General features: G+C 42.3%; 1 protein-coding gene across 14 annotated transcripts in view; it reads left to right on the top strand.

The window, feature by feature from the left end:
* CHD5 (chromodomain helicase DNA binding protein 5) overlaps positions 1-13,930 on the top strand; it is a 159,069-nt gene that overhangs the window by 1,403 nt on the left and 143,736 nt on the right. For all 14 annotated transcript variants that reach the window (XM_066607322.1, XM_066607313.1, XM_066607312.1 and 11 more), the window contains exon 2: positions 13,790-13,920. In XM_066607322.1, the coding sequence (XP_066463419.1) occupies positions 13,790-13,920 (131 nt within the window). The remainder of the gene's footprint in view (positions 1-13,789; positions 13,921-13,930) is intronic.

The raw sequence follows: 13,930 nt of genomic DNA, 5'->3' as shown, positions 1-13,930 counted from the left end.
GACAGTGAAAAATGACTGTAGAAAACTGTCTGTTTCTTCCACCCATGGGGGAACCCTGTGTAATTGGCCTCTCCCCTCGTGTTATAGGTATGGCATTGAAATTCTATTGTGACGTCACAATACTGTGAGGTGGGAGGATGTTTGTGGTCACGTAATGTCTGGCTGATGTTTGTGCAAGTTTTAGAAGTCATTGAGTCGCCTTCTATTATCCCATTGTTTTATTTGATTGTCTTCTGGGAAAGCTGGGTGACTATTAGTACGGACACCAATGAAGCTTATTTTTTTGCAAAGCTGGGTGGTAATCAATGTGGCCACTATTGCAGCCAACAAGAAGTGGCAACACAGCTTTTCTAGACTCCTGAATGGTGAATTTGCCAATTGATGTTTAAGAGTTTAAACAAATATGAGTAAGGGCGCTATTAGACAAGCGCCATTAACGTTTGGTTCATAGTGCAAATTGCTGGGCTACGCCTACGCTTGCAGGTTCAGCCCAACAATTGTTGGGAAAATGCAAGCCCTAGCTAGTAGCCAACGCCATCACTAGCAGCTAGTACGCCTGTACACGTTGCAGTTGATCAGTTCTAAACAAATTATGATCACCTTATTGCTGGGCAGCACCTGCTCTTGTCATGGCTCTAATTGACAAGTGTAAGTGGCGTCCACTAAGGCCTCTTTCACATGAACGTGAAACGCACGTTGTATTACCCGCGCAAAAAAATTGTGGCTAATAGAACCAATGGATTCTTATGGAAACATTCAGACGAAAGAATTGTAAGCATGAAAAAAAAATAAAGATCGCACCTAAAATAATAGGACATATGCAACTGAAATTCCCTGCTGCGTGAAAGATAGGTCCTGACCTATCTTTGGTGCGTGAGGCACAGGAGTTTGCATAGACTCCTCTGGGAGCAGGATAACATACAAAACGGAGCTCTCCATTGTGCGAATGGGCAATTTCACTGCTAACTAAGCGCGGGACTTATAGCTGGAAATTGCCAGTTTACGCTATTTTTAGGGCAGTTAGCGGCTATTTTTGTGCATGGGTAACTTGGGCATGAATTTCACAGTTGTGTGAAGGAGCCCTAAGCGGGAGTGATCTGCATGCGGTTAGAGCAGATCAATTGCAGCCTGTATGGGCGTTAGATCTATTTCCCCTTATAAACCCCTAAATTAGCAATAAATAAAATCAGTCATTGAATTGTCCTCTTCTTTTAGGCTGGGCTACACAGTGACTTTGCACATGGCACAAGTGTGCAGCCTAAGATCATAGTATAGCCCTGTGACAATACAGACTAAGCTCCTTCACTGTCTGTCCGCAGTGTAGCCATGTGCATAGCTCATGGCTACACTGCTCTAAAGATAGCGTGAACTGGCTAATTCAAACTACTTGATATAGCCTATTCACATGATCTGAGATCCCATAGGAGTGTATAGAAAGCACGCAGCAAAGATAGATCAGGTCCTATGTTTGCGCACACCTTGGAGCTGACATGCGAGTTTGCACTCGCATTTCTCATTTTTGTTAGATGCGCTAATTTAACGCATCTGACAATTGTTCATGTGAAGGCTTCTATAGGAACCTATTGGTTCCTATAGAAGCGCTTTCTATGCGCACCTCTCATGTGCGCGGACAGCGCCCGTGTGAAGGAGCCCTAAAGGAAATGAATGCATTTGCGTTGCAGATTGCTAGTTACCATGGCACGACAATTGCAAGACATCCAATGAGTTCGGGCTATTTGTGTTCATCAGAACGCGATATGTGTTGTGGCCAAAGTCGCCATGTAGGCCTAACCTTAAATCCGAGGACGGGAAGCTATATTCCAACTGGGCAGTAATAGTTCTGAGTTATAACCTCCATATTGGTTACTACTCACATTTCCGAAAATGAACATAAATAACTAAGAATTTTTTTTACTAACTTTATCAAGTATTTTCCATGAGGCAAATCTGCTGATAATCTCCATTGGAAAACCCAAACCAAATTAAGTGGGTTTTTTTTATCACAGATATGCTGCAGATTTAACACAGGTTTTATCCTTTGCATTGCAAATGGTGAAATCCACAATGAAAACCTGCACTAGCAATTACATGCTGTTTATTTAAAATCCATATTGCATGTCCGCTTCCACGCAGCTTTTGCGCAGATTTGTTCCCAGATCCCGTAGTATTTTCTGCAGCTGACCTGCTTCATTGGAACACGCGCTTATATTTACTAGCGATTGTTATATAATGGGAGGAATGCTCTTTAATTTGTAAAGGGTGCCAATGCCCAGCGTGGTTGTCATTTACCCTCTCCCACATGGCTTCAGTTGGAAGGATCATGATGCTCCAGCCTACTCTACATTTTTAAGTTCCTATTGGATGAAGAAGGGCTGCGGTGACAGTGCCAGGGAGAGCAGTCTGAGGGAATTTAATCACTTCTGCTGCAAATGTAGTTTCCTAAGGTATAAGCAAACATGAACCTTATCCTCAGGGGAATCTATATGATACAATAGCAAAAAGAATCTATAAGGTCGACTGAAGATGGTGTGCCCTATATTTGAGCAGAGTGTTCAGGAGATCTCTCAACTGTAATCATGTCTCAACCCTCCGCAAAAAAAGTGCTTTGATTGAAAGTTAAAGTAGTTTTCTGAGTAGGATTTTTTTTTGTAAAACACTGTTTCCCATGCAGTAAAATAACTAATACTCACCTGTCCCTGCTGATGTCACGTCTATAAGCTTCCCTAGCCTGTTCATAAGATGTCACAGACGCTGCAGCCAATGACAGAGCTCAGCATCGAATCGCTGAGCTCTGTCATTGGCTGCAATCCCTGTGACGTCCCTTAAACTGGGCTGGACTGCAGCCTGTACACATACACTGCAGCGGAGGACACAGCAGGGAGAGGTGAGTATATGACTGCTAGTTATTTTACTGCATGGGAGACAGTGTTTTACTAAAATAAATACTCAGAAAAACCCTTTAAACGATGTGTGCCAGTGACTGATGCCCATTAATTAACCTATAGTATGGCAGCCTAGTGACTGATGTCATGGAGCAGTGTATTACTGTGGCACTTCAGTGCAGGGTTGCCAAGTTGAATTTTTCTTTTTTCTGGACCACTTATCCAATAACCACAGACAGCCAACATTATTTACAGACACATTGGAAAACCATAATGAATGATAAAGATTATAAGTAATACATGTCTCTAGGTCAGATACTGATATGATCTCATTACCATCATTTACTGGGAGCTATAAAACAACAATAAGGACAGACATAATAACCTGCTCAAGTACCACCGCCTCAAAAGATCATGTACTTCTCTATATTTTTTTTATGGATGCTGGAAAAAAGTTCCTTATTTTTACAGACAGTCCAAGAATTTCTGGACGGTTGGCAACCATGCTTCAGTGCCACCTCAACAACCACCTTTAGCAAATTGTATGCCCAGGAATTGCCTGATATAAGCATTTTAGCAGGATTCTTTTTACTGAGGCACCATCTGATAATACCTTGCAGTCAGGGATATAGGCGGGGGGAAGCTACCAGGGAATATGCCCCAGGTGCTCGCTGCTAGGTGGGTGTCAATAAGCCACACTGCCTCGCCCAGGGTTTTTAGATACAGGGCTAGTTACAAATAAATTTACAGGAATAGTGGTGCTGCTGCAGCAGACTGAGGGGGAAATTTACTAAGATCAGCGTTTCAGACATTGGTCTTTAAGGGGTTTTCCAGAAGGAATACTGTTGATGACCTATCCTCAGTATAGGTCATCAATAGTTGATCGGCTGGGTCCCTCGCTTGGGTCCCCGACCAATCAGCTGAGCAGGGAAAACCCCTTTAATATAATTTCCGCCTGCACACAATGAGACTAATATATGAAAAGACTCACAGCTAGGAGCTGACATATATTTCTAGTATAATTCACGCCACTTTAGGTCATGTCCCCTCCTGACAAGCCCCACCTACTTTTTATAAAAGTGGCAAGGGGAACGCAGAAAGCCAAAAAGTCACAAATATTTTGCACAAGTGAGACTTGCACCAAAATTTGTGACTTTTCTATGCCAGAGTTTGACGAAAAGCCCTTTGCAAATGTCCTCCTGTATTCTGTTAAACCCTTATGGACATGGCCTATTTTGGGGTATTTAAGACGCAACGATTTTTGGCGGATTTTCATCTCTTTTTCAAAAACTGTAACTTTTTTATTTTTCCGTTGACACAAATGTATAAGGGCTTGTTTTTTGTGCGGCAATCTGTAGTTTTTATTGGTGCTATTTTTGGATACATAGACTATATCGTAAAACTTTTATTAATGTTTTCGTGATAGCAGGGAGAGTAAACACACCAATTTTGCCATAGGCTTTTTTTTCTTTTTTTCAGCGTGAGGGCTTAATCACTCGTTTTCACGCCTGGCCAATATACAATGTCCCTTTCTGCAGGGGGAGGAGGCGGGCCTCTCCGCCCCTCGCCACTGTTTACAATGGGAGGGCCAGGATGGGGCAGAGCTGAGTTCTGCCCCGTCCTCTTCCATTGCAAATAGTGGTGAAGGGCGGAGAGACGGCAGAGAGAAGGCCGAGAGGGGGCGGTAGCTCAGTGTACTGTTCCCGGCCCAGCCCGCCTCTTACACCTGCAGAAAGGGACACCGTATATCATGAAAACCTGGCCGATATACGGTGTCCCTTTCTGCAGGTGGAAGAGGCGGGCCGAGCCGGGAGCAGTGCACTGAGGTCCCGCCCCCTCTCCGCCCTATCTTCGCTCTTCACCACTATTTGCAATGGGAGGGGGTTGGATAGGACAGAACCTCCCATTGCAAACAGTGGCGAGGGGCGGAAAGGGGTCGGGAGCTCAGTGCACTGCTCCCGGCCTGGCCTGCCTCCTCCACCTGCAGAAAGGGACACCGTATATCGGACGGGCGTGAAAACCCGGCCGATATACGGACGTATGAATAAGCCCTTATGCTGTGGGCACTCCACCAGTAGAGGTTCTTCAAAGTAATTCCCGGTCAACTGCTGCACCATCTCCTAGTTGTCTTCTGCTGTTCTATTGGAGATAGGGGTCAGGAAGGTTCCGGTAACCATAGTGTACGCCTTCATATTGGGTTGATCCTATGGTTCCTCTAGATCAGGACTCCACTAAGAGGCAGATATGTGCCTCTGTCCTTAAGCAGCCCCTCTGAAACTGGTGCTTGCAATATTTTCATTGTTTGGCTCTTATAAGAGAGCCGAATGGAAAACAAAGTGGAGATGTGAACATGGCCTAACCCCTTTATTTCTATCTGCAGCAGAGCATTTGACACTCTGCACAAAAAGGGAACTGCAAACCTTATAAAAATATGAGATTAATCAGCACAAAATTTTAGACTTAAGTGGTCGCTGAGCTTTTCTGCAAACTTTACATAAATCAATATTACAAGCAGAAGTAAGATACTTTGTAGCTTATCTTATCAGAGAAAAATGTGTTTTTTTTTTCTCCACTTCTCAGGCTCCTTTCCCTCCTTCCCCTCCTAAAGTATTCACTCACTCTAAAATACTGCTAAAATCTGTCTTTGTAGACAAGAAGACATGAGAGATCATATTACATGTTGCTCCTGGAAGTCTATGGAGATGAGATGGGGAGGAATAGCCGAGTGAGAGAGAAGTAGAGAGACACTGTTGTAGCTAACAGTGTTCTACTGTATCAGAGCTATTGAAGTCACATCTGTTTTGCTCAGTACATCTGTATAATGTCCTTCATGCTGCTGCTGATTGTCTGTATATGAGAGAGAGTGATGGGAATCAAGCTCTATGTGTGCAGTGTATGGAGATACCATAACAGCTGGTCACCACCCATCAGCTCAGGATAATTAAATACAGTAACCTGCAGGGTTGAAAACTGGTAGAACATGCAGGATACAAGTCATATATTGCCCAGAAACACTATTAATCCTTATGTACATACTCATAACAGTTTATTCTGAAGAGTCACATGAAAATCTAAATATGCTTTAATGGCGCATTCAAATGTAGACATTCCCTTTAATGAAAGAAATAGTCTTGTGAGAATCACTGCATCCATCTACGGTGACACTCTGATAATCTGGCATTCTTGGGATACACAAGTCCTGGAACAGACTTTTCCACTGGGGACCAAGTGCTGTATGCTGCATCTCTGATCTGGAGCTTCATTTTTGTGGTTTGTAAATGACCTTTATTGTTCTGACAGTACCAATGAGCACAATGCAGATTTCATGGACTCCAACTGATTGATGAATGTTCTGCTAAATTGTCTAGACTGAAATCAGGAGACGCACCTAATTAATACACAGCGTGGCCAAGTGTCATGAGATAGCAACGAAAGAACAGATAGGAAAGCAAACCCACAACTGTAACGATATGACAGAAGGCTAAAATTTCAAAAATCCTATATTTTAAACCATTGAATGGATATTATTAGTTTGTCCAAAAAACTGTACAATCGATCATGTTCCAGTGTTGCACTCCAGTTCTGTACGCTGCACCATGCCACTTCAGCTCTGCCCAGGAACTGTGCAGCTCTGCAGTGGTGATAAGGGTGTCAGGGTACCCATGCACCTTCAACAGTTGTCGATAGCTATCCCTGCCACAGTCGAGTGCATGTCATTTCTATGGGGATAATGGAGTAAGCTGCAGTCACACACCTCTGGCAGAGGGTTATCTCAGCTGTGGAAGAAAAATCTGCAGCAGCATAAGCCCAGGAAAGTTATGTACACTGTGCCTATGTGTGTTTTATTCTGAAATGCTGCGGCATTTGACTTGGAAGTGCCCTTTGAGTCATGGGGGCGGCACCATGCCAGCCTCTCTCCGCCCAGAGTGACAGCTCTCTCTGTACACAAACATGTTCAGGCAGCATTGACCTGGTGACAGGTTCCCTTTAACATGCCCGATTCATCTTTTCCCTGACGTCTTCTGTTGGGGGAGGGTTGAGAGACCCCCTTACAACATAAGGCAGTTGACCAGTTCCACCGAGGTTAATGGTTTTGGTTGACTTTTCTCTTATGTGTATGGAGGCTTCTATTCAGGGTTGAAAACTCCCCAGATATTCCTCGGCAGTCTGTAAAAATGCAACACTTTTTTCCAGTGCCTGTGTGATTTTTTTTTTGAGGCTGGTGGTACTTGAGCAGGTTATTGCGACTGTAATTATTGTTATTTTCCAGCTCACAGTGAATGCTGGTAATGAGTTTATATCAGTATCTGACCTATAAACATGTATCATTTATAGAGATGAGCGATGAGCAAATTTGGGGGGGCAGCGGGGGGGGGGGTGAGAGAGATCTCTCTCTCTCGCCCTCGCTCACCCCTCCCCCCCCGCATTTTTTGCTCGAACGAGTATGCAGTTACTCGAGAAGAGCGATGCTCGCTTAAGTATCTGCCTTTACCGAGCGTGCTCGCTCATCTCTAATCATTTATAATCTCCATTTCATTCATTATGGTTTTCGAATCTGTCCATAAAAAATATTGGCGATTTGTGATTTTTAGATACGTGATCCAAGAAAAAGTAAAATTCAGGTTGGCAACCGTGCCTCTATTTGTGTGCAGATTTGGATGTGTCAGCCTCATTGACTGCAAGTACATGTTTATACACCCCACCAAAATGTCCAGTGCACCATCTGTAAGAGAATAAGTAGACCACCACTTCGCAGCACTACTATCATGTAATCAAGGATATTACAGTATAAGCTACTGCACTGCTCAAGGATGCATAGAGAGGATCCAGCATATAATGCATAAGGAACTTTAAGTCAGTGAGATATATAATACTAAAATATTTTAGAATGCTTAGCTGGTTTATACAACTGCATGCAATCAATATAAGCCGACATCGTACTGATAATTCAGTTACCATTTATTAAACTCCTTACAGCAACACCATATCCTACCACTAGAGGGAGCAATGGAGGCTGCCACATGTTTGTAGATTTTCCATCCAAGTGCATACCTCCGTGATTGCATGTAATGGCAAAGATTTTCAAGGCCACTGAATGACTTTGGTGAAGCACAATAGCTCAGGATGATGAGATGTGGCAAATTATTTCTTTGTGTTGAATGGGAAAAGTTTTTAAAGTGGCTCAGAAATACATGGGCTTGATTGCAGAAGAGCAGTCATTACACAGAAATGGTGAAAGATATTCTATTTTTTGCTGATGTCAAGGTAATTGCACTGTGCTTCGGCCATTTTTTGATTGAGCTAATTTCTTAATACCAAGGTAAATTCATCTTGAGGCCAGTACTGAGTGATTTGTAATAGTAAAGAACAGACTAAATGCTGTAGGCTTCGGGCTTGTCTGATGAAACTGAGAGTGAGTCACATTTTTTTAGTAGCTGAACAATAAGAACTCCTATAGACATCAAGAGACAATAACAAAAAAAGTTGTGCACCAGGAGAAAAAAAGTTGAATACATTTATACAAGAATTTCTTTGGTTCCGGCTAATGGTGCTCCATTGTTTGGCCAACATCCATGATGCATAATTCCCCCATTAACGGGCACATTCAGCTTGGTTTATACTGGTTTATACTTGGAGAGGGAATGGCAAAAGTAATCATGTACAGTATGTATTTGCATATTGGGGCGCATTAGACCCCATTACTGTCCCTCTCTGATGTACATAAAAATCACCTCCCAGTAAGGAACATTGTGGCTAATGTCAAGCAAAACTCTCATTGAGCTTGAGTCAGTAAAGACTTAGTTGTCAGACGTTGCTGAAATCCCCTTATGCTCCGTACAGGTATAAAGGCTGCTAATGTATTGAAAGGTCCTGTATGGCCAAAATATTCGGTACTATTCAACCAGGATCTTTTATTATGCCTAATTGAGCCTGGATATAATAAAGATTTCTATTTGCATGAAACATGAGAGTGCTGCGGATCTTGTATATAGTGACTGAAATAAATCCTCCATGGGTGCCTTATCTTACATACAGAGTGCAGGGCACATATTATATGAAAAAATCCAACATGACTGATTTGTATCATCTATATCACTTCCCCAAGTATGTAAATATAAGATGAGAGATAACTTTTAGATTGGTGGGGTCCAATTGCTGGAACCCCCACTAAACCTGAGAATGGTGATCACGCATATGCACCGCTGCTCCATTCATTTAAATGGAACCGCAGAAGATAGCAGAGTTCAAGCGCTCCTTTACCTTCCTAGACAATTCAGTAGACCTGATTGCCCCCATGAGCATTAGATCTTTGCTGGATCTTGCCAAAAATATTCCAATGTCTATAGGTTGTTAAGCTGGTGAGGAGTTATTGCCTTTCTAGTTTCACATAGAAATAATATGAATAGTTTTGAAGTACCTGGAAGTTATAAAAAAAACTACTCAAAAATTCTAAAAAGTCTCACATAATGATGGAGAAAGGTCTTCTCTTGCTCATTCACTTTCCATTAATAGCTGTCTCCCCCTGTTGTAGGAATTATAAGGGATGAAGGGAATATGTAGCATAGAGGACTGCTATGGGGTCCCTGGATAGGGGAGGTCCATTCCAAGTTGGCATTGTTCTATTTTAATGGGTGCGAGAACCTGTATAGGTGTGTGCTCTCTATCGGTGCTAAAATTGTCACAAAGTGTAGAATATACTTGAGTCCTAAAAAGGAGGTTGGGAGTTTCAAGACTTTTTTCTTAGGTGTGTGCTGGTGTCAAGCAGCTGCTGAAAAAGGCCTAACTTTTATGTTTGTCTTTTTATGTATGCCACCTGTAGGGTTTCAGATTTTATGACTTATCTAATCAATAAATCATTTTTCATTCTACCTTTATTAAGCATCAGTTGCCCACAAGGTTCACAGGCCATATTTTTCTACCTTCTGGCATTTTCACAATGACTTAATGAAGCACAAGAAAGGAACAGCTCCACTTGGCACAATCTTTGTCATTGTAGTTTGTCAGCCAAAAGCTTTTCTTTTATTACACAAACAGCTGCTGAAGGGAAGAAAACGCTGTATAATTAAATATATATATATACACTGGCTGGCAATAGACAACACATAGAATAATATGCCTTGCCAAGTGACCAATCACAATGGCAGAAGGTCTAAAGCAAACCAAGACTGGTGAAATGAAGTAAATGAGTGTTTAACCTAGAACATGGTGGGCTCAGTGAAACACGTATTTAAAGCAACCCTCCAATTTCGGGACAAAATTGTGTCCTGGGGTTAAAGGGGAGGGGATATTACCTGCCATTGTTCTTTTCCACTGTCCCTCTGATTTGCTGGTACCAGGTCCCATTTTCTGCTTTCCAAGATGGCCAACGCAATCTTCAGACTACCTAATCCACACAGTGCATTGCTAGTGTTTGACTACCAAAGCACTGTGCGACAAGCGGGAGTTGTGTGTCAGCTTGGGGTTCATGGCAGCTATGACTCTGACTGTCAACCATTCCACAACAAGTTCAAAAGGGGAAAAGGGATGATTGTGGTGGTAGTTCATGATGCCAGTCTGCAGCAGGCTGGAGTAAGAGGCAGCCAGGTAGTTGCACTACCATCCTGGCCGTGCTACGAACAAACTTGTAGTCCCTTCTCCTGGAGGGTCGTGTAGTACTTGATGCAGTGCAGATGGTCTCTAGTGAAATGGTGCTCCAGGAGTTGGGTAAAAGTAAAACGGATGAAACTCCCTTTTATTTGCAGATTAGCAAAATATGACAATGTCCATTATAGGTCCAATCCCATGCACAGCAATCTGGAGTTTGGTGACTGGAGATACCGCTCTCAGGACATTGCGTCATATCTATCACTTGAGATACCTCTATCTATTCGTGCGTCACATCTACCATCTTCTCTCTGTCTTGTCTCTTATTGTCCTGTTTTCCAGCTTTCCTTTAGATCTTCGTTTCTTTCTTCTATAAACTTTTTTCTTTCTCTTTCATTATTCTAAGCTCTATTTACAGAGCAATCCACAGTGTGCATTAGGTTGTTAGAGAATGGCTGAAAACTGAGACTGGAATCAGTGGACTGGAGGAGTGGCATAGAAGAAAAACTGCAGGCAATATACCCCCTCCTGTATCGAAACTAACTTTTGTCCAAAAACTGGAGGGTCGCTTTGGTAAACAAGATTTTGTGTATAGAATTAATGCAATTAAAATTTATTTTATGGAGGCCTCAGATTCAGTATAGAGCTGGAAGAGAGTAGCCAAAGTCCACAGGGGGAGCCCCTCAGGTCACCACTTGTCCATAACTGCTCTATATGGATTTAGTGTCTGTAAGACCCCAGTTAGCAGTTTGACCAGTCTAAGAGTCAATCTTGTTGTTGGCTTGGTCGCAAGAGCTTCATGAACTTCAATGAAAAAAAAATCCAAAATGTATACTTTGGGGGCATATAATCATTATGACTCAATAGGTCATTAGTGAATCATCCCATAAAAAATAGACTTTAGTGGCCAGTTACTGACTCCAAAGTCACCTCCAAGTAGGAATGTCTTCTGCTGGACCCTTGCAACCCATTATTGTCTCACAGCCTAGGCCCACTGGAGCAACCTTAGATATTCTAATGCGCGACTTGAACATTGCAGACTGAAATGTTTTACCTGAAACTAAGTGACCACTTTACAATAACACCTAATCAGTGGTGGTCCCAGCAGAAAACCAGATAATAGTGGAGGGTTTGGTTAAAGTGGGAATAATTATGATGTCTGGGTCGATTAGGACAAGTCAGTGATATTTATAATACTACGCACCTCAATATGTGAATATTGACCAGAATGTGATTCCTTTTTCTCTAGAAAACTTTTCAATTTTTGGCGTTTCCATTTTCAGTTTCTGGATATAATACTTGGACAGCTGCAGTTTAATATTCTAATATGAGGTCCGTGTTCTGCCGTCTGCATTGCATTAGGCATGGCTCCAGTGTCACGGAGGATGCGGTATTTGTAATCCCTGACCTTGAGTCCTTGCAGAGACTGTAAAGTGTCTTTCCTCATCTTGAATAATTCTGCTGGCATCTTTTATAGTTCATACCCAGATCTATTTAAGAAAATGTCATTAATAGTTGTCACTAGGCGAAGTCAAAACCTGTTTGCATTTTTATATCTTATTGAATTAAGGTAGGAATAAAATCTATCCATATGAGTTTCTAGTGAATGGGACTAAGCTGCAATACCAGACACAATCACGCATATGGATAAGCCGCTGGGCCTGTGTATACGTTGTAGGTACTCATTCATTGTGCTCATTGGTGGGGGTCCAAAGGGTCAGAACAAACATTTGCTAAAGAAGTGCAATAATGGGTCAGACTGAAGTTCATCCCCAAGGTGCTCTATGGTGTTAAGACCAAGACTCTGTTGTAGGCCAGTTAAGCTCTCTCATACTAAATTCTGTGAACTATTATTAAAGGTATTGTCCAAAAACATAAAGCCATCCACTATCCACAGGATAGGGATAACCATTTTGTCAGTAAGGATCCAGGATAGGGGTAAGTATTTCATCAGTGAGGATCCAACTGCTGGGATCATTACCAATCACGAGGATAGGGTTCCAAAGGTCCCTGGATGAATGAAATAGTAGTCATGCATGCACACCAAGACTATTCATTTCAATGGGACTGCTGCATTCTTGTGATCTGTATGAGTCCCAGGGGTCAGACCCCCACTAATCAGTTATCCTCTATCCTGAGTCTATTGGGTAACTTTATTTCCTAAGACAATCAGAGAAGAGCATTCTCATAAAATTGCCGCAAAGTTGGAATCATACAATTCTTTAATGCAGAAGGCACCAACCTGTGGCTCTCCAGCAGCATTCTAAGATATTGTGGCTTTGAAAGTCAATGAATGACCCATTCAACTGCTGTTGTTTGCAGATTAGAAGCTTATATGCTCACATGTTAAGCCCTATTCACACGCAATGATTCTCGCTCAAAGTCCGTTCAAACTATGGCTTTTGATCGATAATCATTGCATGTAAACATCTCCATCTCTCACTCTTAAGCTGAACGATGATTTTTAGGTGAGCTTAAAATCCATCATTCAGCCGGAGAGAGATAGCAGGGCCGCACGCTGCGTTCTGCACGGCAGTCGGAGATTACATTGTTTTCGGCTGACAGCCCGCGGCATCCCGTGTGAAGACAATGCAGCTGAGTGCAAAGTCCAGACCACATGCTAGGATTCTCAAACAGCTGCTGGAGGCTCATTTACATGCAAATAAAGGTCATAAACTGCTAATGGACATTAGTGTCCATTAGCAGTTTATGCAAAACAATCGCTAAAAGTGGAATCGTTCTCCTTGACTTTACACAGTAGGGAAACAAAGAGTTGCAGTTGACCAGATCTGCCATATTCCCTTTGTCATTTTTCTAGTGAAGATTAGAAGCTTAATGCAATGATCGGATTGCTGCGTGCAACTGCCTAATCTTCATATTTGTGAAGAAAATTCTTCAAAAAGGAAATAGACTTTTCAATGCTAAAGGACAAAAACATTCAAAGGCTTTGACCTTTGGTTTTGAGAATAGCAGCTATTAAAAGCCATTCAATGTATAAGACCTGTAGGACTGGGTGAGGGTGAAAATGTGTTGGGGTGGAATCAGAGGCGTAACGTAAAGCTCCCGGGCCCCGATGCAAAACTTGTAACAGGGCCTCCAACTATAATGCTTTACTTATAGTACTGGGTTCCCTATATGGAGAAGAGAGGCCTTATGGGCCCCCTAAGGCTCCTGGGCCCGGATGTAGCCGCATCCCCTGCATCCTCTATAGTTACGCCCCTGGGTGGAATATATAGATAGGGGTGACCTTGATGCTTGCAAAAGGTCTACCTCCTCAAAAGACTAAAATTCTAATAAACTTTGTTGTCTTTTTTTCTAATTAGAGGAAGAAGACCGGGGTATGGAGGCCATTGATGACCTTTTTCCTGAAGAACAGGTCGCCACTCAGAAAAGAAAAAAGTCCAAAAAGTCTAAGGAAAATAAAGTAACCAAGACAAAGAGAAGGAAAAAAGAGGTACGGAAAT

Source organism: Eleutherodactylus coqui, chromosome 6 (genome assembly GCF_035609145.1).
Source record: "Eleutherodactylus coqui strain aEleCoq1 chromosome 6, aEleCoq1.hap1, whole genome shotgun sequence".
Lineage (NCBI taxonomy): Eukaryota > Metazoa > Chordata > Amphibia > Anura > Eleutherodactylidae > Eleutherodactylus > Eleutherodactylus coqui.
Note: the sequence above shows the minus strand (reverse complement) of the source record. Positions and strands in the feature narration are given on the sequence as shown.